General features: G+C 60.3%; 9 protein-coding genes across 9 annotated transcripts; 4 read left to right on the top strand and 5 right to left on the bottom strand.

Annotated features, from left to right (window-relative positions):
* Positions 1 to 303: 303 nt before the first annotated feature.
* On the bottom strand, positions 304 to 1,948 carry PLICBS_007491 (uncharacterized protein; the record flags this gene model as incomplete). The annotated part of the gene is made up of 4 exons (XM_018320926.2): positions 304 to 699; positions 750 to 944; positions 991 to 1,275; positions 1,322 to 1,948. The coding sequence occupies 4 exons, from the start codon at positions 1,946 to 1,948 to the stop codon at positions 304 to 306; spliced, it is 1,503 nt and encodes a 500-aa protein (XP_018180823.2).
* A 724-nt stretch (positions 1,949 to 2,672) lies between these two features.
* PLICBS_007492 (uncharacterized protein) lies at positions 2,673 to 4,228 on the bottom strand (the record flags this gene model as incomplete). The annotated part of the gene is made up of 3 exons (XM_065601186.1): positions 2,673 to 3,601; positions 3,659 to 3,971; positions 4,022 to 4,228. 3 exons carry the CDS (start codon positions 4,226 to 4,228, stop codon positions 2,673 to 2,675), a joined length of 1,449 nt encoding a protein of 482 aa, XP_065457258.1.
* A 482-nt stretch (positions 4,229 to 4,710) lies between these two features.
* PLICBS_007493 (uncharacterized protein) lies at positions 4,711 to 6,854 on the bottom strand (the record flags this gene model as incomplete). Its single annotated transcript, XM_018320928.2, has 3 exons — positions 4,711 to 5,348; positions 5,397 to 6,626; positions 6,764 to 6,854. The coding sequence occupies 3 exons, from the start codon at positions 6,852 to 6,854 to the stop codon at positions 4,711 to 4,713; spliced, it is 1,959 nt and encodes a 652-aa protein (XP_018180825.2).
* A 410-nt stretch (positions 6,855 to 7,264) lies between these two features.
* Positions 7,265 to 10,722, top strand: PLICBS_007494 (uncharacterized protein; the record flags this gene model as incomplete). The annotated part of the gene is made up of 3 exons (XM_018320929.2): positions 7,265 to 7,535; positions 7,589 to 8,697; positions 8,743 to 10,722. The coding sequence occupies 3 exons, from the start codon at positions 7,265 to 7,267 to the stop codon at positions 10,720 to 10,722; spliced, it is 3,360 nt and encodes a 1,119-aa protein (XP_018180826.2).
* Positions 10,723 to 10,841: 119 nt separating this feature from the next.
* Positions 10,842 to 12,812, bottom strand: PLICBS_007495 (uncharacterized protein; the record flags this gene model as incomplete). The annotated part of the gene is made up of 3 exons (XM_065601187.1): positions 10,842 to 12,320; positions 12,368 to 12,702; positions 12,752 to 12,812. The coding sequence occupies 3 exons, from the start codon at positions 12,810 to 12,812 to the stop codon at positions 10,842 to 10,844; spliced, it is 1,875 nt and encodes a 624-aa protein (XP_065457259.1).
* Positions 12,813 to 13,656: 844 nt separating this feature from the next.
* Positions 13,657 to 15,299, top strand: PLICBS_007496 (uncharacterized protein; the record flags this gene model as incomplete). Its single annotated transcript, XM_065601188.1, has 6 exons — positions 13,657 to 13,804; positions 13,882 to 13,922; positions 13,976 to 14,048; positions 14,700 to 14,831; positions 14,935 to 15,023; positions 15,072 to 15,299. 6 exons carry the CDS (start codon positions 13,657 to 13,659, stop codon positions 15,297 to 15,299), a joined length of 711 nt encoding a protein of 236 aa, XP_065457260.1.
* Positions 15,300 to 17,469: 2,170 nt separating this feature from the next.
* PLICBS_007497 (uncharacterized protein) lies at positions 17,470 to 19,350 on the top strand (the record flags this gene model as incomplete). Its single annotated transcript, XM_018320933.2, has 1 exon — positions 17,470 to 19,350. One exon carries the CDS (start codon positions 17,470 to 17,472, stop codon positions 19,348 to 19,350), a length of 1,881 nt encoding a protein of 626 aa, XP_018180830.2.
* A 784-nt stretch (positions 19,351 to 20,134) lies between these two features.
* On the top strand, positions 20,135 to 23,836 carry PLICBS_007498 (uncharacterized protein; the record flags this gene model as incomplete). Its single annotated transcript, XM_065601189.1, has 6 exons — positions 20,135 to 20,162; positions 20,219 to 20,258; positions 20,329 to 20,493; positions 20,613 to 21,016; positions 23,022 to 23,506; positions 23,567 to 23,836. The coding sequence occupies 6 exons, from the start codon at positions 20,135 to 20,137 to the stop codon at positions 23,834 to 23,836; spliced, it is 1,392 nt and encodes a 463-aa protein (XP_065457261.1).
* A 467-nt stretch (positions 23,837 to 24,303) lies between these two features.
* Positions 24,304 to 25,317, bottom strand: PLICBS_007499 (uncharacterized protein; the record flags this gene model as incomplete). Its single annotated transcript, XM_018320935.1, has 3 exons — positions 24,304 to 24,851; positions 24,915 to 24,992; positions 25,053 to 25,317. 3 exons carry the CDS (start codon positions 25,315 to 25,317, stop codon positions 24,304 to 24,306), a joined length of 891 nt encoding a protein of 296 aa, XP_018180832.1.
* Positions 25,318 to 25,595: the final 278 nt, after the last annotated feature.

Genomic DNA, 25,595 nt, shown 5'->3' on the forward strand with positions numbered 1-25,595 from the left:
GCTGGACACGAGGGAGAAAAGCTTGGCAGACGAGGACGGAATACAAAACGGCATCAAACAATGCGTCCAAGAAACTGCGTGTCAATTTGCCGTTGAAGCAAAACCTACGGCTTCACGGCATCCAGTGGCAGTGTGTGAGGCAAAGGGGGAGGCGGCGCACGATGCGCAACGGGGCCAAGGGTGGCCCGGCCCGTCAATTTGAAAAGCGCCCAAAGCAAATGTGGCTGAACAAGGGTGGTCCTCTCGAAACTACCTGTACATGTCCCGGCATCTCGCATCCGAAGCTCGAGGGCGCATGCCTGGCTACGGCGCCGGGAGGGCGGGCAGCTTGGACGCCCCTGGTTCTGCGTCGCCCCCGGACTCGGCACCGGCACCGTCATCTTCATCATCATCGTCGTCGTCGCTATCGGGCCCCTCCTTGACGGGCAGCCGGGACATGAGAATCTTGGCCATTTCGCTCAGCTCGACGTCGACGTGCGGGCGCGGCCTGAGGTCGTCCCCGGCGTTGTCGACATCTTGCTCCTCCTGCTTGGCCCCGTTCTGAGCCGCCTTCATCCGCGACAGCACGTCCCATGAAAAGGACGCGGCAAACGTGAGGCCCGTGAAGAGGAGGCTGACGACGACGAATATCCAGAACTTGCTGATGGCCTTGAAGCTGAGGTTGTCGTCGAGGCTGAGGAACGGCATGCTGAACATGGCCTGCGCGGGAGTCAGTTCGCGCTCCGCGTCGTTGGAGACGGGGCACTTACGGCAACGGTCGTGGACGGCAGGAAGCACATGGTTATCAGCGCCAGCCGCCTCATGTACCTGGTGTCCTCCTTGGCCTGCTCGGCGTACTTGTGCATCTCCTCGGCCTGCTTCTGGCTGCTGCGCGACACCTGCCGCATGTCGATGAGGCTCTGCCGTACGTAGTCGAGGCTGTTGTTTTGGACGGCCACCGCGCACTGGCCCGTCAGCAGGCGACCCGCGCAAGGAGCGGGTTATACTCACATTTCGTAGTTCGGCGTCTAGGGCCTCTCGCAAGGCGGTAAACGTGGTGAGGTTGTCGATGAATTCCTGCTGCGAGTTGTGGGCAATGTCGCAGGTGGCTCGCAGCAGCTCGCGCGACGACTGTGGAACGGACAGCTTGCTTGCCGCGCTTGCGACGGCGCCCGCATGGTCGAGGACAGACTTGAGATAGACCATGTTTGTCGTGGACACGAATTGGTACTCGCTCGCGTGCGTCATGCTCTCCGAGTACGAGACGTTTTTGCGAGCATCGCGCAGTGCGCCCATCTGATCCATGTCAGCGCGTGCTCACCCCTGTAGGAGGGAGACTCACATTGCGGTGTATGGAGCGCTTGATACTCTCCGTGCAGTTGTGCCAGTTGTCATTGACCGTCATAATGAGCAGCGCCTGCAGGTACAGCAGCTTGAGCTCGCAGGATACGCCCGCCAGGTCCGCCCGGACGTACCCCTTGAGCGCCACGTCCGTCTTGCTGATGCGGTCCTTGGCCACAAATGCCAGCACCCTGAGCGGCGCGCAAGCGGCATTCACCGGCGTCCCGACGGCAAAGTAGGTCGGGTAGGACGTGAGCAGCCCCCAGGGCCAGGCGCCGACGGGGATCCGCCAGCTCTGCCAGCGGACACCGTCCGCGTTCACCTCGAAGCGGTCGCCGCCCTGGTTCTGCACGAGGTGCCGGTAGATCTCGCCCGGGATGCCCCACTCGCGGACGACGTGCTCGAGGGCGTCCTGCGTCTGTAGCGGGTTGAAGCCGGTGAAGGGCACGACGACGATGCAGTCGTCTTGCGGGCCGAGCTGCGAGAGCGGGTCGTGCAGCAGGCTGCTCGGCTCGGCCTGTCCCGTGCGGTATACTTTGGCCTTGTTCACTGGCGAGTACTCGACAAATTTCATCTGCCCGAGGGCCTTCTCGCCCGTCTCGTAGAAGGGGTCGAATGTCGACGACATGTTGTGCTCGGCGTGTGTCGGTGGATGTTGCGCTGTTGGCAGGCTTCTGCTATCGACGCTGTGTTGCGCTCTCCATGGCTGCCATCAGAGCGGCTCGAAGCATTACATTTATGCTGCGACTGGCTTACACGCGACTTCAACTATGCGGGTGCTCGGTGCCGGGACGAAGCGATAGCGCGGGCGGCTTGCTTGCGGCTGAGCACGCGTGGCAAGGTGCAGGCGACCCTGGATCGGTTCGCCCCCTGGTTTGCCTAGCGCCAGGCTCTATCGAATCTGCAGCATCTCAGCTCGATGGTCAGGTAAAAACATCGCTCACGGCTGCGGCGTCATCTGACCACCGGGCGTGGAAGCGCGCGTGGCTATCTCCCAGCCGGCCGCGCCTCACTGCCACCTGCGGCTGGGGAGCCAGAGACAGCCATATTGATCGCGAGGCCTCTGGGCGCCTTGCAGCCACAGGCTATAAGGCGACTGGTGGCTTGGGTGCTGCCTGAGACGAGTCGTCCTCTCGCCGCGGCGGCCTCCTGTCCCGACAGGGGCGCGCTGGGCATCATGACGAGTGCCGTTCGCGCGCCGACAGGCGCCGCTGCGAAGCAGTCGACGACTCGACAGTTCGAGCAGGATCGCAGACGTGCTTCGCCAAGGCACAGCTGTAATAGGAGCATCACCAGGCATCGGGTCACAATACAACGTACTATAGGCGCTGTTATTCTCTAAACCTGGGCCGTCAATCTACGTCGTCCTCGGCCAAGTCTCTTTCCGCCCGTGTCCCCTTCCAGCTCACGAGGTTGCAGAGCACCGGAATCACGGCAGCCAGGGCGGCGCCGGCACCCAGGAACCCCGCGGTGACGCCGAACCCGATGCGGTACCCCGGGGCGTCGGTCGACGGCCAGATGCGGCTGCCGTAGACGCTCGAAAAGTTGCCAAAGGCGTTGACCATGGCAATCACAATGGCGCGTTTCTCGGGCGGCAGGACAATGACGTTGCTCGTCCACGTCAGGATCAGCGGCAGCGCCGTCCAGATGCCCGCCGCGATGAAGCAGAGCATGACGTAGCGGACGACGGCCGTCTGCACCGCGACGCACACCACGGCGCATACGCATCCCACGGCCAGCGGCCCTGCGACGTGCCACCGCCGCTCGACGTGGCGGTCCGACGACCACGCAGTCAGGTTGCAGCACGTAGCCGCGACGGCGTAGATGGGCACCGTCATGTACTGCGCTCTCACCGTGTTGTAGCCGAGACTGAGCGTAATGGTCGGGATAAAGTACGAAATCGTCCCGGACCCGACGTCGAGCATAAAGAGCACCACAAACAGGTACGTGCGCGGGTCCGAGATGGCCGCCAGGAAGGCCTGCCAGTGGCTCAGATGACGTCGACCCGCCGAGCCGTTGGAGATGCCGTCGTGGACTATGCGTACCGTGGCGAGCAGGCGCTCCTCGGGCGTGAGGCGCTTCGACGTCGCGGGGTAGTCGAGCAGCACAAAGTAGGCGACGAGGGCCACGCCGACCGTCGCGACGCCCTCGACGATGAACAGCCACCGCCACCCCGCGATGCCGTGCGCGTCGTGCAAGTCGGAGGTGATTGCGCCTGCGAGGATCCCCCCAAACGCGCCAGACACCACCGAGGCCGTATAGAAGATGGCGAATCGCTTCCCTACCAAGAGTTAGAACTGCGTACCGCGGCCAGGGTCGGGCGCGGGACTCGACGTACCCACTTCCTGCTTGGTGTACCAGCAGCTCAAGAGGAAAAGCACGCCGGGGAAGAAGCCCGCCTCGAGGCACCCCAGGATGAACCGAAACGCCAAGAGGGCCCCGTAGCTCTTCGAGATGGACATGAGCGCGCTCGTGGCGCCCCAGACCAACATGATTGTTGGGAGGAAGATAGACGGCCTGCTCCGGGTGAGAATCATGTTGGACGGCACCTCGCAGATGAGATAGCCAAAGAAAAAGACGGAGAGCACCCAGGCGTATCCGTCGTCGGTCAGGCCCAGATCTTTAGACATGCCGGCAATCTTGGCGTTTCCCTGCGCAGAGTCAGTGCCGTGCTCGCGTTTCCCCGGGGCACCGTGCTGACAATGTTGGTCCGGTCAATGTAGTTGAGAATGTACATGGCCCAGAGCATCGGTAGAAAGTAGGCGTCAATCTTCCTGACGAGCTTCTTCTCCTCGTCCGAGCCCGGGACGTAGCTACGCAGAGCCTCGGCGAGGCCATCATCTTGTCGAGGGGGCCCTCGGCAAGGCGCCTCCTTGACCTCGACCGACGGAGACTTCACGGGCTCCATGTCGATGCGGCGCGACGAAATGCACACTGAGGACGGAACCGGGGAGGCAAGCACGAGACGAGCAGGTGTGAGGAGAGCTAGTTACTCGACAGTCCACGATCCTACTTATATCCTGCCGCCCCGTTGCACCCGTCACGGAGCCGTTGCCCCGTGGGGTCGCACAGGTGCCGTCGCGGATGGACCGAAACCTTGTTCGACGGCGTTTGGTGGCTGGACGGGCTGCCAATCCAGGACCCGTCCCGACCACGCCATGGCCCGCTTGCACTTGGCTTGTGCGTCCAGTGGCAAGCCCTCGTGGGCTTGGGTAGGATTCGCCGCTGGGCCGGGTGGATTGACCCCAGCAGCTGGCTGGAAGCTAGCCGCCGACTGCCGGGGAGGGGGGGATGCGGGATTCTGCCCGCGCGGCACGGCTTCACACCCACGTTCAGCGACTTGCATATAGACTTTGCGGCGGTCGACAAGAGTGGTATCAATTTTTGTCGTCAACCTGGCATCTGCGAATTGAGCGCGTCGAGAAAGTTGAGCCCGTAGTTGTCCGATTCCAAGCCAAACTGGTTGGGCATCCCCGTGCCAAACATCCAGCTGTTCCAGTCCGGCATCATCGGCTCCCCGGCCCAGTTCTGCGGCGTCGGCTGCCCTGCCTGGGACAGTGACTTGATGGTGCTGGCGGCGTTGCGCTCTTTAAACTTTTGGAGCATGCCGTCGAGCCCGCGGCCTAGAAAGTGCGCCACGTGGCGGACGCAGGGTCGCGTCTCTTCGAGCAGGGCCACGATACCCTCAATCAGAGACACCACGTCTTCGTAGCGGATGTTGAGGCTCGCGGATCGCCACTGGGACTGCGCCTTCATCAGGAAGAGACAGGCGTACGCAATGGTGGTGAGCAGGTACAGGGGCACGCCGATGACGGCCCTGCGCATGTCGGGGTCGTGCAGCACCAGCTCCAGGGCCGCCGACGCGCTGGATATCGCGAGGTTTACAAAGTACCGCCGCTCGGGCGACATGCTGTACTGCTCGTCGGGCCGGAGGCCGCGCAGGCAGATGGAAAAGAGCTGCAGCCGGGCAAAGTGGTAGTGAAGAATGACCCCCTTGGCTGGGTACTCTGAGATGTACTTGTTGGGTCCTGCAGAGCCGTCAGTAAACGCCTACGACAGGGAGAAGCGGCACATACGCAATCGCGGCTCCCAATGGTTGCGCCAGTGCCCCAGGTCTACGTCGAAGCGCCGCAGAATCTCAAACTCGTCGCTCGCGATCATGCGCGACCTGTCCGGGCCGAACGCGTGGTATATGCGGCTCAAGATCTTGAACACGCCCACCTGGCTGTGCAGCCGAAAGTCGGACTCGGTGATGCCCGGCAGCTGGAGGAACGTCTCGTGGCAGGTGATGGTGGAATTCTCCGTAAACACTGAGGGCCGCCCGTACGCGACGCTAAAGTGGTGGTCGCAGACGTATAGCAGGTACCACAGCCGCGCCTCTTCAATGTACTGGGGCGCGTCCCGCAGCGCCTTGGCCGAGAACTGGTGCAAGTTGAGCTCCGTGGCTATTCGCACGGCGAGCCCCGACAGCTTCCAGCTCAGGTCGGACAGCCAAAAGGCGCCGATGGCGAGGCCACGCACGTCGTCGAGCGTGTGGTAGCGGTCGAACATTGCCTGGCTGACGAGGTCCAGGAAGATGGGGTAGCACACGTCAAAGGCGCGACCCTCGTCCTGGGCGTGCAACGCCGTGACGGCGAGGATGGCGGCCGTCAGCAGGCTCGATGACTCGCGTGCCGAGGCCAGGGTATCGTGGACCAGCGCGATGCCACCCCAGAGGTAAGCGTTGAGCGTCTCGCCAAACTTGACAAACAACTTCTCGGCCTCTTCCTCGCTGAAGCGGCCCTGGGCGATAAAGTCGTGCTGCAGGGAGCGGCTCGACGGGCGTCGGCCGCGCGCCCACGGCTCGTTGCGGATGTTGCGCAGCTTTGTCACCTCAAAGAGGCTCGCCATGGGCGCGTTAACCATGGCCTGGTCCTCCCGGTCCGGCGCCTCGGCCTCGACCGAGTTTTCCCTCGTCATGCCCGTCGGGCGGATGGGCCGCGGGCCGGACGGGGGGCCTTGCGAGGGGGCGGCGGCGCGGGCGACGTCGGGGCTCTGCGAGAAGCTGCTCCCGTCCAGAGATACGCTCGGGACGCGGGGCACGCCTGACGACTGCGGCAGGTTGAGCACCTTTTGCACCTCGGCCAGGGCGGCCTGCAGCGAGTGCATCTGCGCCTCCATCGTCTTTTTCCACTCATTTTCATCGTCGAGCAGCGTCTGCAGGCTCTTGTTGACGATGCAGCTGAGCCCCAGGCGCGCGCAGCGCACGCACTGGTCCTGGCCGGGCTCCAGGTTGCATTTGATTTTGCGGTTCTGGCATGCCTGGCCTGCAAGACGGTTAGCAAGCGTCCCTGTCACGTTTGGGGGGCGTCGTGTGTGAATCGTCATAGTGACGACTCGAGATTCACGAACCCCCATGTCCGCGACATCACCCCGCGGTTCGGCAGCAACAACGTCGACTTACACGCTCGAATCTTTCTCGAAATCTTCGGCTGATGCTCGGCAGCGTCCTGGGACGGACTGGACTGCGAGCCGTCGGGCCTCGCGCGCTTCATGGCGTCCGATCAGATAAGACAACGGGAGCGAAGGCCGCCCTGGGGAAATGGGGCCTGCCCGCAGCAGTGGCAGGTGTCACTGGGTCAGTGCGTGCAGAGGAGAAGAAGCTGGGGGCGGGGCGGGACAAAAGCCGGTTCTTGAGCTGCCCGGCCAGCCACGGCACGTGCCCCAGACGGCGCGCGGGTTTCTCCCCGCCGGCGCCTGCGCTGCAGCGTCCCGCGCTTCCCCACGCCGCCGCTCCACCACGGCCACGCATAATATCCGCCGTGGCCCGGCATGGCTTCAGCGAGCCGCTGCCCGACGCCATTTAAGATTATAGCATGTCTGCCGCCGGCTCCTTTCGTGCATCGTCGGCTCCTGTCGCGAAGCAATCCTCCTAGGCAGCCACGGTTCGACGGTGACCATCACGATGCCCGCCACGGTTGGCTTCCTTGGCCTGCCTCCCCCCAGCTGGGAGCTGGCGCGGCGGCTGCTTGAGGGCCCGCGCCGGCGGGAGTATCTCGTCAAGGCGTTTGATGGGTACGAATGCCATGCGTCGGACGGCAATGCATTGACAGCCGGTGGGGGCCGAGAGGAGCCCTCGCCGCAGGACGCTCTCGCGGGCAGCAGCTTTCTCGTCTGCGCCGGCGACTGCTCGCGAGATGTTGAACGAGACGTCTTCTCAGATAGTGCTCTTTCGGGTACGGTGGCCCTGACGCCCCTAAATCCTCCCGACGTTTTGCTAAATGCACAGCCCTTGCGCCGCGTGCCGTCGTCGCCATCATGGGAGGAACGGCCCTGCGGAGCTTCTTTGACCGGCTCAGTCGGTGCTTGGCCCTGGCCGGCCGATCGGACGTGGCCGTCGTAGAGTGCCACGCCGTCGAGGAGAGTGGGAGCTTGACGCTGCTCACGGCGGGCACGGATGAAGCCTTGCAACGGGCAGAGGACGTGCTGCGAGATGGCTCCGACAAGCTGCTGGCGTTCCCGGGCAACCCTGGCAATGCCTCCAAGGCGTACACAGTCTACCGTCTGCTGCTCGGCTCTCACATCGCCGCCGCGGCCGAAGCCATTGGCCTTGCAGCCCGAGCCGGCCTCAACACGCAGCAAGTGTACGACATCATCACAAACGCCGCCGGCAGCTCACGCGCCTTTGAGAGCCGCGTGCCGAGCATGCTCGAAGGCGACTGGTCGGTAAAGTCGTCATCCCTCGACGCGTGCGTCCGGCACATGGCGCCCGTCGTGTCAGCCGCCCGCGCCGCCAACTTTTCGCTGCCGCTCGGCGGCGCCGCGGAGCAACTCTTCATCTCGGGCTGCTCTCAGGGGTACGGCGCCGACCACGACTCCGGCCTGGTGCGGCTGTACCTGCCGACGACGCCGGACCTGGTCAGGGACTGCGCAAAATCGGTGAACCTCAAGGAGGCGCTCACCCCGGGCGGAAGCCCGCTGGACATTTCCAAGATTGGCGTCATCGGGCTCGGGGCCATGGGCCAGGGCATGGCCACCTCTCTCGCTCGGGCGGGATTTCCCGTCCACGGATACGACGTGTTTCCGCAGGCCGTGGACCGGTTCGCTGCCAGTGGGCCCAACGCGAAAGCCGCAGGGTCACCCTCCGAGGCGATGCGAGACGCCGACGTGGTGATTCTCATGGTTCAAAACGCCTCACAGGTCGACGAGGTCCTCTTTGGCCCTGACAACAACGCAGATGCTCTCTCTGACGGCGCTGTCGTCATCCTCAGCTCGACAGTGCCGCCTTCGTTCACGCGGGAGCTCGATGCAAAACTGAAAGCACTCGCCCGAGGTATCTGGCTGGTCGATGCCCCGGTCAGCGGCGGCGTCGCCCGGGCGGCCAATGGCACTCTGACCGTGAGTCTCGCCGACGCCTTCACGCAGCATGCACTAACGTAACAGATCATCTGCTCCGGAGAGGAACTCGTCCTCGCCAAGGTCAACAGCGTGTTGCTCGCCATGACGGGCAAGGCAAGCAACCTCTGCCACGTCGAAGGTGGCGTCGGCGCGGCCTCTTCGGTCAAGCTCGTCAACCAGCTGTTGGCAGGAGTTCACATTGCCGCTGCCGCTGAAGCCATGGCCTTTGCCGCCAGGCTGGGCCTCGACACGCGCGCCATGTTTGACCTTGTCAAGTCGTCTGGGGCGTGGAGCTGGATGTTTGAGAATCGCGTCCCCCAGATGCTCGAGGCGGACTGGACGCCTCACTCGGCGCTCGCCATCTTTGTCAAAGATCTGGGTATCGTCCTGGACGAGGCGAAGCGGCTTCAGTACTATGCGCCAATCGCATCGGCCGCACACAACCTGTATCTTTCGGGGGCGTCGCGTGGGTGGACAAAAGAGTCCGACGCTGGTGTCGTGCGCCTATGGGAGCTTCCAGGGAGCAGCGTCGCCGAGATGGCGGGCGCCAAGGGTGCGGCCGCAGAAGGGCAGGCCAGTGACGACGGAAGGCCACCCGAGCGTCTCCCAGCATCGACATTGGAGTCCTTGCCTCCAGTGTATGAGCAAGACGTCATCGGATCGGTTAGACGAGTTGTTGAGAGCGGCGACGTCCCGATGCTGGTCGTCCTCGATGACGACCCGACCGGCACCCAGACCTGCCACGACATTGACGTCCTCACCGTCTGGGACCCCGAGATCCTCGACCAGGAATTCAGCTTGAACCCCAGCGGGTTCTTTATCCTGACCAATTCGCGGGCGTTGCCATCCGCCGAGGCGCGAAGCCTGATTGTCGACATTTGCAACAACGTGTCAGCGGCGGCCAAAAAGGCCAATAGAAAAGTCGAAATTGTTCTCCGCGGGGACTCGACGCTCCGCGGTCACCTGCCCGAAGAACCAGAGGCCGCTGAGGAAGCGTTGGGGCTGTTTGATGGCTGGGTCGTGACCCCGTTCTTCTCGCAAGGCGGGCGCCTCACCATCGACGACGTCCACTATGTCAAGGAGGGCGACAAGCTGGTGCCGGTTAGCCAGACGCCGTTTGCCCAGGATGCGACTTTTGGATATAAAAACGCCAACCTCCGGCAGTACGTCCTGGAAAAGTGCGGCTCGCGCTTTAGCGAGTCTTCGTTCCTGTCGGTGACTCTCGACGACGTTCGCCGAGGTGGCCCGGCGGCCGTGACAGAGAAGCTCCTGTCGGTGCCCGCCGATCCGAATCGGGTCATCATTGTCAATGCCGTCGTCGACCAAGACATGCACGTCTTTGTTGCTGGACTGTTGGAGGCCGAGAGGAGCGGGAGGCGCTACCTCTTCCGGACCGGCGCGGCGTTCGTTTCGTCGCGGCTGGGCATCACCGGCATCCCTCCGCTGACCATGGGGGACCTTGGCGTGACAGCGAGGCCGGATGCTTGCGGCGGGCTTATCGTCGCCGGCTCCTACGTTCCCAAGACGACGGCCCAGCTGCAGGCCCTAAAGAGCCATCGAGGAGACAAGCTGGCAACAATCGAGCTGGACGTGGAAAGCCTCATTGGCGCCGTGGAGGAGGCGGACTCGGTCATTGAGACGGCCGCGAATGACGCGTCTCGCAGCATTGCTGCGGGGAAAGACACTCTCGTCATGACGTCGCGGAAGCTCATCAAGGGCCATGACGGCGACAGCTCGCTCAACATCGGATCCAAGGTCGCACGGGCCCTCGTTCGGCTGGTAGAGAAGATCAACGTGCGTCCCCGGTATATAATTGCCAAGGGCGGCATCACGTCGTCTGACGCCGCGACAAAGGCGTTGCGGATGCGGCGTGCCCGAGTCCTCGGCCAGGCAGCCCCGGGAGTTCCCCTTTGGAGGTGCGACGAGGAGACGAGCCGGCACCCGGGTATGCCGTATGTGGTCTTTCCGGGCAACGTGGGCAGCGACACGACGCTTGCGGAGGTGGTGGAGGCCTGGGCCATCTGAGGTGCCAATGAGCACTCGAGACGACGATCACGACATTGCATGTACATCTAGAGCTGCATACGAATCTACCCCTTGCACTGCATACACATGTCTAGATAACTTGTAGTGTGTCCCGAAATCTACCCCTGACATTCAAGGTCCCATGCCCCGTGCTCCGCGTCACGCAGCATGCACACCAGATTGTCCACGACCGCAAAAGCATTGGCATTGCAAACTGACGTATCCTTTTCTCTACTCCAGACGTCTCTGCACGACTGCAGTGCCTCCAGGACGATCTCCTGCGGCTGGCCCTCGCAGCTGCAGGATGGCAACAGGCCCAGCCCCGTGCCGTTGCCCATGCGCACCAGCTGCGAGCAGACCGTCATGGCCGCGGTGAAGAACTCATGCTTGAGCAGGCCCGCGAACCAGGCGTTTTGCCGGCCCCGGCTGACGTCCTCGCAGAGCGTGCGCTGATGCGACAGCGTGGCCAAGGCGCTCTCGAGCGACGACACGCACGAGACGGGGTAGTCTACCGCCGCGGCGGCGGACAAGGCGAAGCGCGAGTGCAGCGCCATGAGGACGAGGCGGAAGAAGAGGTGCACCGTGCAGGCTTCGAGGTTCACCGGTCCCGGGCACTCCTCCGTGCCGAGGTTCTCTGTCGGGAGGCCCATGCCCGAGCACTTGAGCTGTTGGCGCAGCGCGGCGTCGAGCTCCGTGACTTCGGTGTACGTGACGGTGCTGTCTTGCGCTGTGGCCATATCGAGGGCTTGCAGGAGCAGGTCGCCGGACGATGCCAGGGTGCTTTCCAGCCAGGACTCGGATGTGCTTTCCAGCGTCTGGGGACTGTTGTCCGGGTCGGAGCGGGAGCTGCGCCTGCTGGTCGTGCGGAAACATGCGAGGTCCTGTGGCCGCAGCAAGACGGGCATCCCACAGACGAGCGACTGTCTCATGTCCAGGAACATGACCGCGGCCCATAGCTTCCTCCTGGCCGGGGCATCACGTCGTGCGCCAGTCCGATCTGCATCCGTCGGCACATGCAGTCCGATGCGGATGCTCAGCCGTTTAATCAGCCCGGTCAGGGGCCAGCACGTGTCCGACTCGTGGCACGACATGGCGTAAATCTGCTTCGAGATGACCACGAGGCACAGCGTCCGGATATTGGCGAGGGTAGACTTGAGCATGTACGGCGTCCTCTTGAGGCATAGCTCGGCGCCGTGCATGAACCGCGTCGGCATGTTCGGGTACGCCTCTCCCTCGCTGGTGGCCTGGGCGACAAAGTTGTGCGCCTGGCACCCGAGCGACAGGATCATGAGGTGCTGCGCCAGCCAGTCTGCCGGCATGCTGCCGTCGTCGAGCCAGAAGCGCTGCAGCTCCTCTTCCCACGCCGGCTCGTCGAGTAGGTGGTACGCCTGTTCGATGGTGGCGACGTACTGCGCGATGAAGATTTCCTGGAGCGCCCTGGGCGGGAGTTGCGTGACAATGCGACGAATCGTGTCGGCGGAGCTGGCGTCGTTGCTGAAGGGGTAGTTGATGGACATGGTGAGCGGCTGCGGGAGGGGCTCGCGGTGAATGTGAAAGTCGGTCCCAGCACCGTGATCCTTCGGCAGGTATTCTTTGAGCTGAGACATGTTAAATACTGTCGACTAAGGTAAACGGTATAGCTCACCTCTTGCAGTAAGTTGTTCCAGTGCGTGCCGTTGCGGTTCTGCACGTCCCAAGTTGCGTCGACGAACCGCGTGGCGATGGTGTTGAGCGCGGCGTCGCCGTCCCACACCACGGGTCTCGGCGCAGTGTGCACCGGCTCCGTGTAGACGCACTGTGCCTCTCGTCGCGCCTTGATGCAGCGCCCGCAGGGCACCTTTCTGTCGCACCGAACCTTGTGTTTGCGGCAGCGGACGCAGGAGAGGATGGCCCTGTCTCGCTTCAGCTTGATCGGACAAACCTGTGGGCTGTTTTCCCTCGAGGGATGGTCGTTTGAGACTGAGCAGTGGTGGACGCCTTCTGCAGCTGACATGCCGTTGAGCTCATCAGTTGGGGTAGTGCGGCTCACGATATTGTGCGACCCCGGGGGCGACGACTCGGCTCCCCGCGAGGACGTCGCCTTGTCGCATCGTTGCTCAGTTTGTCTCTCGCAGACAAGATGCCTTGCAGTCCGCTTTGACGGAACCTTGTACTCGCACAGAGTGCCGGCTCGGGTGCATCGCGAGCAGCTCGGACGGACGCGGTCGCAGCCGGTCTTGCCAGCGCGGCACCGCTCACATGCCGAGACGGGGCGTCCATGGGCAACCAAAGGCTTTGGCATGGCCGAGTGTCCTGTCAGGCGTCCCGTCGGGTATCAGATCATGTACTTCTGGCCGTGGTGATCGAAGCGACTGAGGTTGTCTGTTGTCCGGTGGCGGCGGGCGGTTAAATCCGACCCCGAGCCCGATGATCAGATAACTGTGCTGTCGTCCTACATTGGCCGGCAGACAAGGGGGTGACGATTAATCTTATCAGATCATATTGACAGCCACCAGCATGCAGAATGCAAGGGAAGAGTGTGGCCACCAGGGTGAGCATCGAGGTGTCGGAAAAGGCGCCCGATGGTCGCCCGATGAAATGTGGGGCTAAACTCCGATCCCGCAACCGGCCCGGGGCCAGATCCGGACCCTGCTGCGCGTCAAAGGGGGGACCCGAAATACGTCGACGAAATTCATTGCCAGATCGGGCGTTCCAGAGTTAGAATCAGCTCGGAGTTGGCTCAACAAGGTCCGCCAGATGTAACCTGAAGCATGGAGTCTTCCAACTGGACGCTCGGCCGAGAGCAGTTGAGGACTTGAACAATGTTGAGCCGTGCAATATAAAGGGAGAGCTCTGCGTCGAAAGGATACATGCAAAATTGTAGTGCATCTTCTATCCTCTGTGCTACGTACACTACACTCCAATACGCCTCTGGCCGTCGAATCGAGCTTGATCATGAGCAAAGACAGCACGACAACGCTGGCCGACCAGGTCCCGGCCCGTGATCTGGTTGCTGCCCGCTACCACGAGGCAGTGAAAGAGCGCCAGTCAAATCCGGATCAGATCTTCTATGACGCTGAGGACTTGACCGAGCTCGATCCAAGTAAGCAGCACCGAGTGACTTGCGACTGTCCACGCGTATGGCAGAAGTTCTAATATCAACGCGATTCCTCGGTGCAGATCTCGTCGCTCTCTCCAGCGCGACCCAGGAGAACCCAAGGGTACGCTCTGCATATCTAATGACCTTGATGGGGCACTGAAAGTTTGTCTACAGGCCTGGTCAGTGCGACGGAAGTGGGTAGTCACGCTGCTGACCGGAACCTACTGCTTCCTCGCCCCATTTGCGAGTACGATTCCACGAGAGGGTCGACGAAGCGCGCTCACAGTTCACAGGTACAATCTTTGCGCCATCGCTTCCGTCAATGATGGCAGACGTTGGGGAGACAGATCCAGTTAAAGGTGCACTTCAAATCGCCATCTTTCTCCTTTCGTTTGCGCTCGCCCCAATCTTCCTAGCCCCCCTGAGCGAGATACACGGCCGGCGCCCTATACTCCGATATGGAAACTTGTTCTTCGCCGCGTTCAGTCTGGGGAGCGGCTTCAGTCAGACGGTTAGATCTAAGAGCTGACATTGCATGGTGAGCGCTAACATCATCAGAAAGACTGCTCAGCTATCCGCCTGCCGCTTCCTAGCAGGAGTCGGTGGGTCGGCGTCCATGGCTGTATTTGGCGGGGTGTTGTCGGACGTCTGGCCTGTCAAGGACAGGGCTCGAGCATCAGCTATACTAGGCACCACTCTGTAAGCCGATCACGGGGCTTTTGTCATCCGGATACTGACGAGGCTAGAATGCTGGGTCCCGTTCTTGGGCCGGCCTGTGGCGGTTGGATGTCTGAGCGCGCGTCGTGGCGATGGACATGCTGGGTGCCGGTAAGCAGTCAATTCCCGCCTCCAGTTCTCGGTCTAACCGGCATGACCAACAAGGCAATGGCAGCTGTAGGATTGGAGCTGGTTTCGACGTTTGCTTTTTACGAATCATATATTCCGTCGATACTCACAGCCAAGGTGAAGCGCCTGCGCAAGGAGCAGTCCAACCCTGATCTATACACGGTGATGGACATTGATGCCGCAGGTGGGGGAAAATCAGGCACTCTCGCAGTGATTGAATCTGCCAGCCGTCCAGGTCTGCCTCTGTGGTCCCTTGGTCATGTCCTCTCTACTGACTCCGCCGCCAGTCATGTATCTCGTCCTCGACCCGGCGCTGGCCTTGTTATCGCTGTACTACGCCGTTGTCTTTGGGATATTGTACCTGATTGTTGTCACCGTGAGCAGGCTGTCCCTCTGATCGCAATACAAGCACTGACAATATAAGTTCCAATTCGTCTTTGGTCAGGGGTACGGCCACTCGCCTGGCGTCGTCGGGATGGATTTAATCACCGAAGGTGTTGGCGCGTTCATAGGCATGTTCACCACCGCCAAGTTGCTGGACATTGTTTACCGGAGGCAGATCCAGAAGAAGGAGTATAAATCAGAGACCAGGTACTGGGCTGCCCTGGATCTAACTCATCTGCGAAGATGGCTTTGGCAGGACCCCGGCTAATGATGGTGGCAGATTGATCAGCGCATTCCCGGGAGCCATTTTCGTGTCGACCGGCTTGTTCATCTACGGATTCACGGCGCTTCGGACGCATTTCATTGTGGTAAGTTTCTGCTGGCCAATAGCTACTCAAGTCCTGACTCGTATCGACGAAGCCCCTGATTGGGATGCTCATCTTCAGCTTCGGCATGACCAACACATATGTAGGCGCTCCACATGCTGCGTCGACTGAGCAGCAGGTGTTGACGAGTTTAGTTGGCGATTCAGCTGTACATAATTGATAGCTTCGACTACCCCGCATCAGCCATTGCCGGACGTGAGTGCGCCGTACACTGCGAAACTGAACTTGATCGCTGACGACTTGCAGTCTCGGTCCTCCGTTGTCTCTTTGCCGCAGGTAACCAAGCCCGCTCGATTCAAATAAATCTTATTATCTCACAAGAGTAGTTTTCCCACTATTTGGCCCGCGACTCATTGATTCACTTGGCGTTGATTGGGGCATGGCGCTATTGGGATTCATATCCCTAGGCCTGGGTCTCCCATTTCTGCCACTGGTTCGTGCCCTGTCGCGACTGGCGTTCGATGCGAAGTGTGCTGAGAGTTTGCAGATTTACCACTATGGCCCGCGCCTGCGAGCGGTTGGGAAGAGGAACCGCACCCGACTGTTTGGGTAGGAAGATCGACGGGTTAAGAACCCCGGCTTCGCAAGAGGCTATGTGTGCTAATGGGCCAGAGGGGAAGTCCACTCTCACGGCGATGCCGGCCGAAAAGTGCTCGGTCCGTTTCGCAGGGCCGTGTGATGACGTCGCGAGGCTACCCTTACCGTCACGGACCTCGCGGCTTGTGGCTTCCATATCGTCCGAAGGCAGATCTTGCAGATAGAGAATGAATGGCATCTGCCGGGATCAACTAGCCTTATGCGACATGCCACGCCATCCTGTATAGAACATGAAGCCGTGCTTGTGTCTGGCACTCGGTTCATGTTGCAACTCGACGCAGCAGCCCATCGCGCTCTAAGATGCGTTATCCGTGTAAGCCGGCTTGAGGCTGTGAGAAAATCATTGATGGCTAGTTAAATCCTGCTGCTCTTGGTACTCAATCTGTTTCTGGCTCGCGATTTAACACGCAATCCCAAGTCCACATGTATTGTGCTTCAGTCTGCAGGGCCAGAACTCTCCTCAGCTGCGATACTAGACTCCGAAACTTGCAGCCACCAACGCTCTCCTGGTGCACGCCACCGTCAGGGCCCCCTTAGAGACCGTGCTTTCGCAGCTACAAGTGTCGCCGAGTTTAGTTGATTGGAAAGGGCCGGATGCTCGCACGATCGCTCCGTGTACATTGCGACCGGACCGGGGTGGCAGCACGGCCGGCTTTCATCGCCTCGCGAATCTCGACTGTGCAGCTGCCCCGCATCTGAGAGAACGACCGTGGAACAGCCACAGAAAAAGCGCGTGCCATGTGAGGCGAGGATGTAAGCCCCAAACAGTGGATCACGATGCCATCGCAGGAGTAACAGGCAGACAAACTGAATCTGATGCTTGCCTTTGAAAGAGGTCGGCGGCGGCTTTGGCACATGGCAGTAGTCTCAGGAGTTGAATCAAGTCGGCTTTAGCGACCGGCCGTCCGTCTCGCAACACGAGGCGCTGACTGGCTGGCGCCTGATGAGGTCTTCTGATGAACGCCCGGGCGTGACCCCGCGATAGGCTGCCAACGGCCACCCCATTTCGAACGCTCGCTCGATGCAACCCACCCCCTGCACGGGCGCCGGCCCAACCAAGAGCAGCCAACCCGCCGAAATCCAATCTCATGCAGGTTCCTGCATTGCGCCCCCAGACTCAAAGGATCCTCGGGATGGACCAGACTGACCAAAGACATCAGCTGCCCCAACGGCGCAGGCGCGGCATTCGGTTTAGAAGCCTTCCATGGCCCTTCCTTTGGCCGTGCACCGGGTCTTAGTCTGAATAAGGCAGTTCAGGGGCTTGACAATGTGTTGAGAGCGTAGTCATTCGCACGAGCCACGCCAGGCTTTGTCTACGGACCGGACTGCATGTATTAAATGCTAGACGAACCCATCCAGGGGTCTCTGGCAAGGACACCCGTGTCGTCAACCAACCTCATGCCGTGCATACCAAACCGGGATCCATACCCTCGGCAGTGTACTCTATAAGTGACAATGAGGCACAGCCAACAGCTGGCCATCCTCGTCTGGGTGGCCGCATTCACGGCGATACACGCGCTGGTCGCGCCGTCTCGCCAATCCATCGGCCGGTATACCGAAACCGTCGACGGCAATGTCGCCGACACGGGCTGTAAGAAGAGCGATAGGACTTACAGCAGCGAGAGTCCCAAAGCGGGCAGCTTCATGCCATGGAAGCTGCTTGAGCCCCAGAATGCGTGGAGCAGCGGCAAGCAGTACATTACCATTGTTAACCTGACGCCCCATCGCTTCAAGCTCGACTCTACCCACTCGTATCAAATGGACGAGTTCAACTTTGGCGACGTCCCGCAGGGCCAAGCGCGCCAAAACATAGCACACTACACTGAGCGAAAGGGCGCCAACGCCAAGGACGACAACGGCGAGGCGTACTACAGCATCGAGGGCACCAACAAGAAGTTCGTCATCCGAGCGACAACTCACATTCCGGACGCGCACTCGCGGCGGACCATTATTGACCTGAGCGGCATGGGCATGGGCCAGCGCGAGTACCTCGACCCAGCCCAGGAGTCGCCCGTCACGCTCGTCATCACCGGCAGCAACGACTACGGCTTCATCACCTCGATCCGGTACGGCGCGGGCAACTGGATGAGAGGCATCTACGACGTCATCAAAGACCGCCAGATTCAGCACATTGTCATGCCGGGCACGCACGACTCTGGGATGAGCACTATTAGCGGCAAAATTGTGTCCCTCGGCATCGCGGCCAACACGCAGACGCAGGGCATCAACATCTACAACCAGTTGTGGGCGGGCGCGAGATGGTTCGACCTGCGCGTCGCCTCCGTCCACGACAACGCCAACACCGGCGACTACGGCTTCTGGGTCCTCCACGTAAACGACGAGCGGGCCGACATTGCCATTGGCAACTCGGGCGAGTCGCTGGACGACGTCGTCAACGAAATCAACAAATTTACGGCTGAGAACCCCGGAGAGGTCGTCTTCTTTCGCATCAGGTATTTGATTGGTATCCGCAAGATTCCTAGCCGGGGCCCCATCAACTGGAACAAGGACATTGTCAATGCCTTTTTTGGCAAGCTTAAGGGCGTCAACAACCGCTGCCCGAACTTGGACCCGAACGTCAAGTTCAACAAGCAGACTGCGTCGTACTTTATGGACCAGAACGGCGGCAAGGGCTGTGTTGTCTTTATGCTCACGGGTGATCTGCCGAACGATGTGCCTCAGGACTCTGTCGGCGACGGCATTTACAAGGGCAACAGGATGGATGTCTGGGATAACTGGTCGAACCTCGCAGAGACGGAGCCCATGGCAAAGGACCAGGTCGCCAAGTGGAAGACGGTCGGGCGGAGCGGCAACTTTAACAACGACCAATTTCTCATCTCGCAGTGGATCGTCAGCGCCGACGCCGTCAAGACGACCTTTTTCGGCATCCAAAACATTGCCATTATGCCGACGAACCCTGCGCTGTACTGGATGGGCGTCAACAACATGTCACCAGAGACCTGGCCCAACGTCCTCCTGGTTGACTACCACGGCGTGGTCGTCACGGACCAGTCGAGCTGGAATGAGCTGAGCGCCGAGCTGTACACCTTGGCCATTGGCATGAACCTGTACATGATAAGCGAAAACTGCGACATCAGCACCCGGCGGTCTCCGCTGCTGCCCAAGGCCAACGGCCGCGTCAAGACGTTGCAGGCGAGCGAGATTTCGGAGCCCTGGAACGGAATCATCTACGCCAACGGGACGGTCCAGAATAGCCCGCCAGAGAGTCTGCATCCCGGACGAGTCGAGGTGTTCAAGAGCGGCACCAAATTCTCCAACGGAACCATTTTGACCGAAGACGTCATGAACCCTCTCTATCACTCTACTGTGGTCTAGCGATGAGCGGGTGTCCAGATATAGAGAATTGACAAGGCATATTCGCATCGAGTGGCATTGGTATAGCATTGCACAAGCGTAGTCTTTCAGGAGTAGGCGAATCACAAGTGTTAATATTGAGAACTAATCTTCACCTTGACCACATGCGCGCTGGTTGTAACTGCGATTGCGACTCTGTACTGTGTGTGCTGTTGCGTAACTGGACGCGCAGCTGTGATGCAACCTCCCGTGCGACACGAGACACTCCTCTTTCGGGCACGTCAGGCATTCGAACAATCTCCATGAGCTGAATACAGCTTCAAAACCACGGCATCGAAACCACGGCATCGATGATCCTTGCCAGTCGCTGCTGAATCGGGACTCTGCAAGAAAGTGACAAGTGCCGAAGTCCTGCTCACTGGCAACGCACATGCAGCACGCTATACGCGGTGTGGATAACCTGGGCACGCTCATGGAAACGACGCCTCTCCTGGCTGACAGCCATCGACACTCGACAAAAAGCCCTCAATGCTTGTCTCGAGCTGCGGACTCACCGCCGCCGGCTAAAGACAAGACTGTATACTGTCGACGCAGATCGCCACAAGTCGTCATTCTCCTCTTGTCCTTCAACATCTTTTGCGTCACGGCGGTCGAGTCGCTCATCGCCGCGCTCATCACTAGATTGCTCGAGGACATACTTTGCCGCCGGTACTATGCGCTCTCACCCAGCACCTCGGCAGAGGGCCCGGTTGAGCAGACCTGCAAGGTTGTACAGATTCAATCTCAGCTCGCATGGCTGACTGCCATGCTCAAGGGGCTGGACGCCGTCGTGGGTATGTGCATGCCTCTTTGGTCTGGCGCCACAGACAGGTGACGGGGTCGGTATCAGGCATCATCGCTGCGTTACCGTACGGCGTGCTAGCCGACCGGTGAGTGCATCCTTGGACGCGAGACGAGAGACATGGACAGCCGTCAGAGTAACAGCTGATTAGAGTGCAGGATTGGTCGCCGGCCCGTCTATGGCCTTTCGTATCTGGGCACCATGCTGGGCCTGGCTTGGAAGGTCGCCGTGCTTCGCTTCTTCCCGCTGCATGTATACGCGATCCTGCTGTCTCCGGCGTTCCAGGTTATCGGCGGGGGTCCGGGCGTCTCGATCACGATGGAGTACTTGATGGCTGTTGATGTTTTGACCGCCGAGAGCAGGCATGTTTTCGAGCCGCTGCACCTATCCCCAGACCGTTGCGAGTTCCCGTCAGCTAACGATCTGGGTGGTGGTGCCTCAGAGTCGCCGCTTTTCTGCGCATGGGTGTCTCGAGCTACGTTGGCCATCTTGTCGCCTCCTTCGTCTCGGCGCGACTCATGCAGTCATTCTCGCCGTGGCCGCCGATACTCGTCGCCCTCGTCCTCTTTCCGCTGGGAGTATCGGTCGCGTGCCTCTTCCTCCCCGAGACGCCCAAAACGCAAGACGCCAAATCGCGGAAGCAGAGTAGTCCTAACAGCTCAATCAATGCAGGCAGCGAGAGAGTGAACCAACCCACCTCTGCGTTTGGCTTCAGGGACTGCCTCGCTCGCCTCGGCCAGGCACTGAGCATTGTCAAGAAGCCGTCTGCGCTTCTCCTGCTGTTGAGCTTCATCTCGAAATCACCTTCGGCCTATGGCTTCGGGGCTTTCATGGTGCAATACATAAGTGAGCGTTTTGGCTGGTCACATGCCCAGGCGGCGTACTTGGACTCGTTGCACGGGGCTGTCGACCTGGTCGTGTCCCTGGTCGTGCTCCCTTGTCTCTCTATGCTCCTCACGTCACCGACTCTTCCCCTGCGTCTTTCGCCAGTACAAAAGGACCTTTTGCTTGCCCGGTTCTCGATGTGTTGTTGGGCGTGCGGGTTCTTTCTCGTGGCTGGGCCGACCGTGCGATGGGCCGTGGCCGGGCAAGTCATCATCACGCTTGGTGACGGGTTTGTTTCGTTCTGCCGGTCCACCATCATAACGTTTATCGATCCCCAACAGGCGTCGACTTTGTACACGCTCGTCAACATCGTGGAGACGGTCGGCGCATGTGCAGCAGGGCCTGCACTGGCCTGGCTCTTTTCGACGGGAATGAAGCTGGGCAATGATTGGGACGCGCTACCATATCTCGGGTTGGCTGGTTTGTGCGCCTTTATCGCCGTAATGATGGCGTTTGTGAGATTGCCATCGGAGTCTGAGGAAGGGGAGTCAACTGAGGGGTAATTAGCAGTGGAGTGCTAGATCCTATTCGCATGGTGTTGCTCCAACCTCATCCCACCAACATAGTATAGTTGTTGCCGGACTTTGCGCGCATTGTCGTTGAAACTCCCTGTCTGGCCATTGATGATTATTTTTCATGGAGTGCTTGTTTGTCCCCGCCACCGTGTTGGCTCATTAGATCAGCCAATGTCGCAGTCCCTATCCCAAATCGGCCTGGTTGTTGATAGAGGGAGGCCTGGGCATGAACTGTTTGGAAGCTTTGCGCCGCATGCGTACATTTCATCAATACCATGTAACGTAACCCAAATACAGCACTGAGCCTCGAATTGCCTCTACGAAGTAGGTAGCGCTACATGCTGGCACCGGCCGCTCAGGACGCGGGGCCATGCATCTCAAGTTGCACCCGGGACTAGCGCTACCTGCAGTCAGCACCAAGTTGCATGCCTCCGAGGGCGGCCTGTTTGGGGCTTGGTACAGCTCGCATAGGCCTGTTAATGGACAATCCGGTGTCGCAATTGCATGTACACGCTCAACCTTCTCCGTGCACTTGGAAAGATCTACAGAAGCCACCCGCAACTGCAATTCGACGAGGCGACAGTGCCGCTCGGAGTCTGGTCTCAGGTTCAATGTAAACTGCAAGACAGCGTAACGGACGAGGACATCGAGGACGGTCAGGGCCTTTGCTAAATACCAGACCTGTTTGTGTCCAGTTATGCCGCGCTGTCTTGGCATTGTCGAGTACGGTCGGTTTCGTGCAGATTGACGTTAGTTGCTCCATGTCTCGAGGTGCCAGGCATTTGCCGCAACTCCCGTAACGACTAATCACAGCGGTGTCTTGCAACAGTCATATCCGGACAACGCAAATCAGATCGCAGCTTAACAATAATGCACCATATAGGCAATTCGATTCACATAGCAAAGGCAAGTGTCATGATCGGATATAATCGCGGCGAAGAAGGCGTTTCCTGGAATCGCTTCTCGTGCGTCGCCGAACTGATTCCACCACCCTAGACTCCGTTAACGGGTTAAACTGAAGAGCCATTGCTCAGACGTACCCCAGCCGTGGCATTCAATTCTTTTCACATCGGCCACTTGACGAACCCGTTCCCCGCACGCCCATAATGCCTCATCCAGTCGCAACACGACAGAGCCAATCACACACTTGGTCGGCAAGTCGAAGGATTTCGAGGTGGTCGCCAGATGCTGACGGCAGTGCTGCGGGGGACCATGTACTGGTACATAGCGAGCAATTAGGGTGAAGACATCCCGCCACCTGGGCCGGCACGTTGCATCTGGCGACTTACACCAAGCAGATGCACCAGTCTCGACATAGTCGCTGGGGCCTGAGGCGTCCTTACTGCACTTCTCTCCCGCTTTGTTCGGTCCGCTCGATGGAGACGTCTCTATAATCCCAGAGTCAACTACAGCAAGTTCTTGCGGCTCCTAGTAGCTGGCCGACCTCGCAGGCAACATGTTTCAGGCCACGAAGCTGGAGGCCGAGTACAAACCGCTGGCCGAAGGGGACGGCGACTCAGACACAATCGACGATGGCCAGGTGCAACGGCATAACAGAACGGATGCACGTACAAGATCCTCACGGCTGTTCCATGTTGGAGTCATAGGCCTCGAACTCGTCCTCTGCGTCCTTCTGACTGCCGGCTTCATCGTGCTGGATCAGTCACGGCGGTCGCTGGGGTCCAAGGTCTCGCTCGACGGCCTCTCGGATCTGTGGTCATACAACACGACGATGCGATTCGAAAACAACTCCCATTTACTGGCGGATACACACCACGCAGACCGATACTGGAGTGACTTGCTCGAGAGCGCCGGCGTCGTCTCGCTCAACACTGAGTGGGCACACCACCAGGGGCTGACGCCATCTGCGCAGTCGCCCACGGATCCCACACAGAGCATTTACCAGGTCGACGTCTTTCACGCCCTGCACTGCCTGGTAAGTTGAGGGAACCGCTGCTATAGATGGCCGCGACGTGGCCGCTCACGTTACTCGCAGAACTCGATCCGTCAAAACCTCATGTCCAAGACGCCGCCCGCCTGGGACGAAAAGCACGTGCTGCACTGCCTCGACTACGTGCGGCACCAGCTGCTCTGCCACCCGGATCTCACGCTCGTCTCGACAAACGACCTGGACGAGTTTGTGCTGGACGAGACGCACACCTGCCGCGACTACGGGGCCATGCTGGAATGGATTCACCGGCATCGCTGGGTCGAGTTCCCAGAGTGGCTCAAGGCCAAGGGGCACAAGGAGACGCACGACCACTGAAACAGGGAAGCTACAACAATTACGCACGCACGGCGACGTTCAGGAGACCACGCTCAATAGCCGGCATTCATAGACATTGGCCCGGATTGACGACACCGGCGCTCTTAGATCTACATGTACGATGTCTGACGGTGCGATCCGATGTTGCCAAGCGCCTTGCAGGAAGGTTGACGAACTTCGCCAGACAGTCCCATTGCTTGATGACGACCTGGTCACATGCAACGTCAGGCCCGGGCTCGACATATACGTGCGAGGCCGTTAAAAGGGGTGGGTTTTCGCGTCGGCAGCGGCAGCACTCGGTGAGAATGCTCAATTCATCCCGGTAGCTTGCGTCGTGTATATATACACCCCTGCGAGTAGTGATCTTTATCTATACAAAGGGTAGCGAGGTCTGGTCGCCTTGTTCCCGCTGACGTGTCTAGCCTATCCAAACCCTCTAGTAACCGGTCCTGTCTATAGCTCAATGTTCAGAACTTCGTAACTTGGTCCTTGCGATACCCAAGTTCTTCAAGCACGCCCTTTGTCGAGCGGTCGCCCACCAAGCTCTTCTCCATCGGCGGCGGCCCGCACACGAACACCTTGGTGTCGTTGCCACCCACGCCCGGCACGGCCTCACGCAACAGCTGCTCGTTCACGTATCCCTTTCTATACTTGGACCCCTCCACTGGCCGGCTCACCGTGTAGACTGCCTTGAATCGCCCGGGAAATCTCTTCTCCCAGTTCGTAAGCTCCTCGCGCAACAGCACGTCCGCGTCGCTGTTGGCGCCGTACACCAGCGTGACTGCGGTGCGGTCATCGGGGTTCCGCAGTATGCCCTGCGCGAGCTGGTAACACGGCGTGATGCCTGCGCCGCCGGCGATGAGCACGACGTGCGGGACCTGGTTGGGCGTCCATTGAGGGCCCTTGAGCGCGGCGAGGAAACGGAGGGACTGGCCGGGTTCGAGAGAGTGAAGGTGCGTGCTCGACTTGCCGTCCGGATAGCGCTTTACCAAAAGGTCGATGTGTCCAGGCTCATCTACATGCCAACCCGTTAGTATCCGGTCTTCTGCGGCTTAATTTGTCGGTGAGGGTGCCTTACCTGAACTGCTGACGGGGGTATAAGGCCTCACGACTGGAAACCACTGGTCCTTTGGCCACGAGAAAGTCAGAAGCGCAGCTGTTGCCCATTGTCAGTGTCGTACCCTCGCGTACGCTGCAAGAATGCTCTTCGACTCACACGTCAGGGTCAGCCCGCTAACGGCATCCTTCTCCGGCAGCCGAAAGCGCAGCTTCTTCGTGTTATGGTTGACCAGCTCCGCGCTCTCCAGCGGCAGCGACAGAAACGCCGGCCCACCACCAAACGCCTTGCGCGGCGACGCTGGCGAGTCTGCGCGCACAGCACCGCCAAAGAACCTGGACGCGACGCCGACCGCGACGCCCGTGGCCGCAACGGTGCCCACCACCGCGACCACTCGAGATCTGAATGCGGGCGCAGAAGCCATTGTGACGTTACGATCGAGGACACAGCGCTCAGAGAAGCTGGGCCCCTGTGGACGCGGCGTGTGCGACAGAGTCCATTATATGCAGCCGCGGCCCGCGTCTTGGATAAGCGGCACCCGCGAACCTGGCAAGCCCGAAAGCCACAGTCGCGTCATGCGAAACAGTGGGCTGACGATCGCAGCGAAGGATTCTGGGCCGGATTGGCGTCGACGGCCCTTGTCCGACCGCATTCGGGCCCGATCGGTCGCGAGGCGCCTCACCCGTCTCCGACGCCGAATCC

This window comes from Purpureocillium lilacinum (genome assembly GCF_023168085.1).
Source record: "Purpureocillium lilacinum CBS 284.36 DNA, scaffold_5, whole genome shotgun sequence".
In the NCBI taxonomy this organism is placed as follows: domain Eukaryota; kingdom Fungi; phylum Ascomycota; class Sordariomycetes; order Hypocreales; family Ophiocordycipitaceae; genus Purpureocillium; species Purpureocillium lilacinum.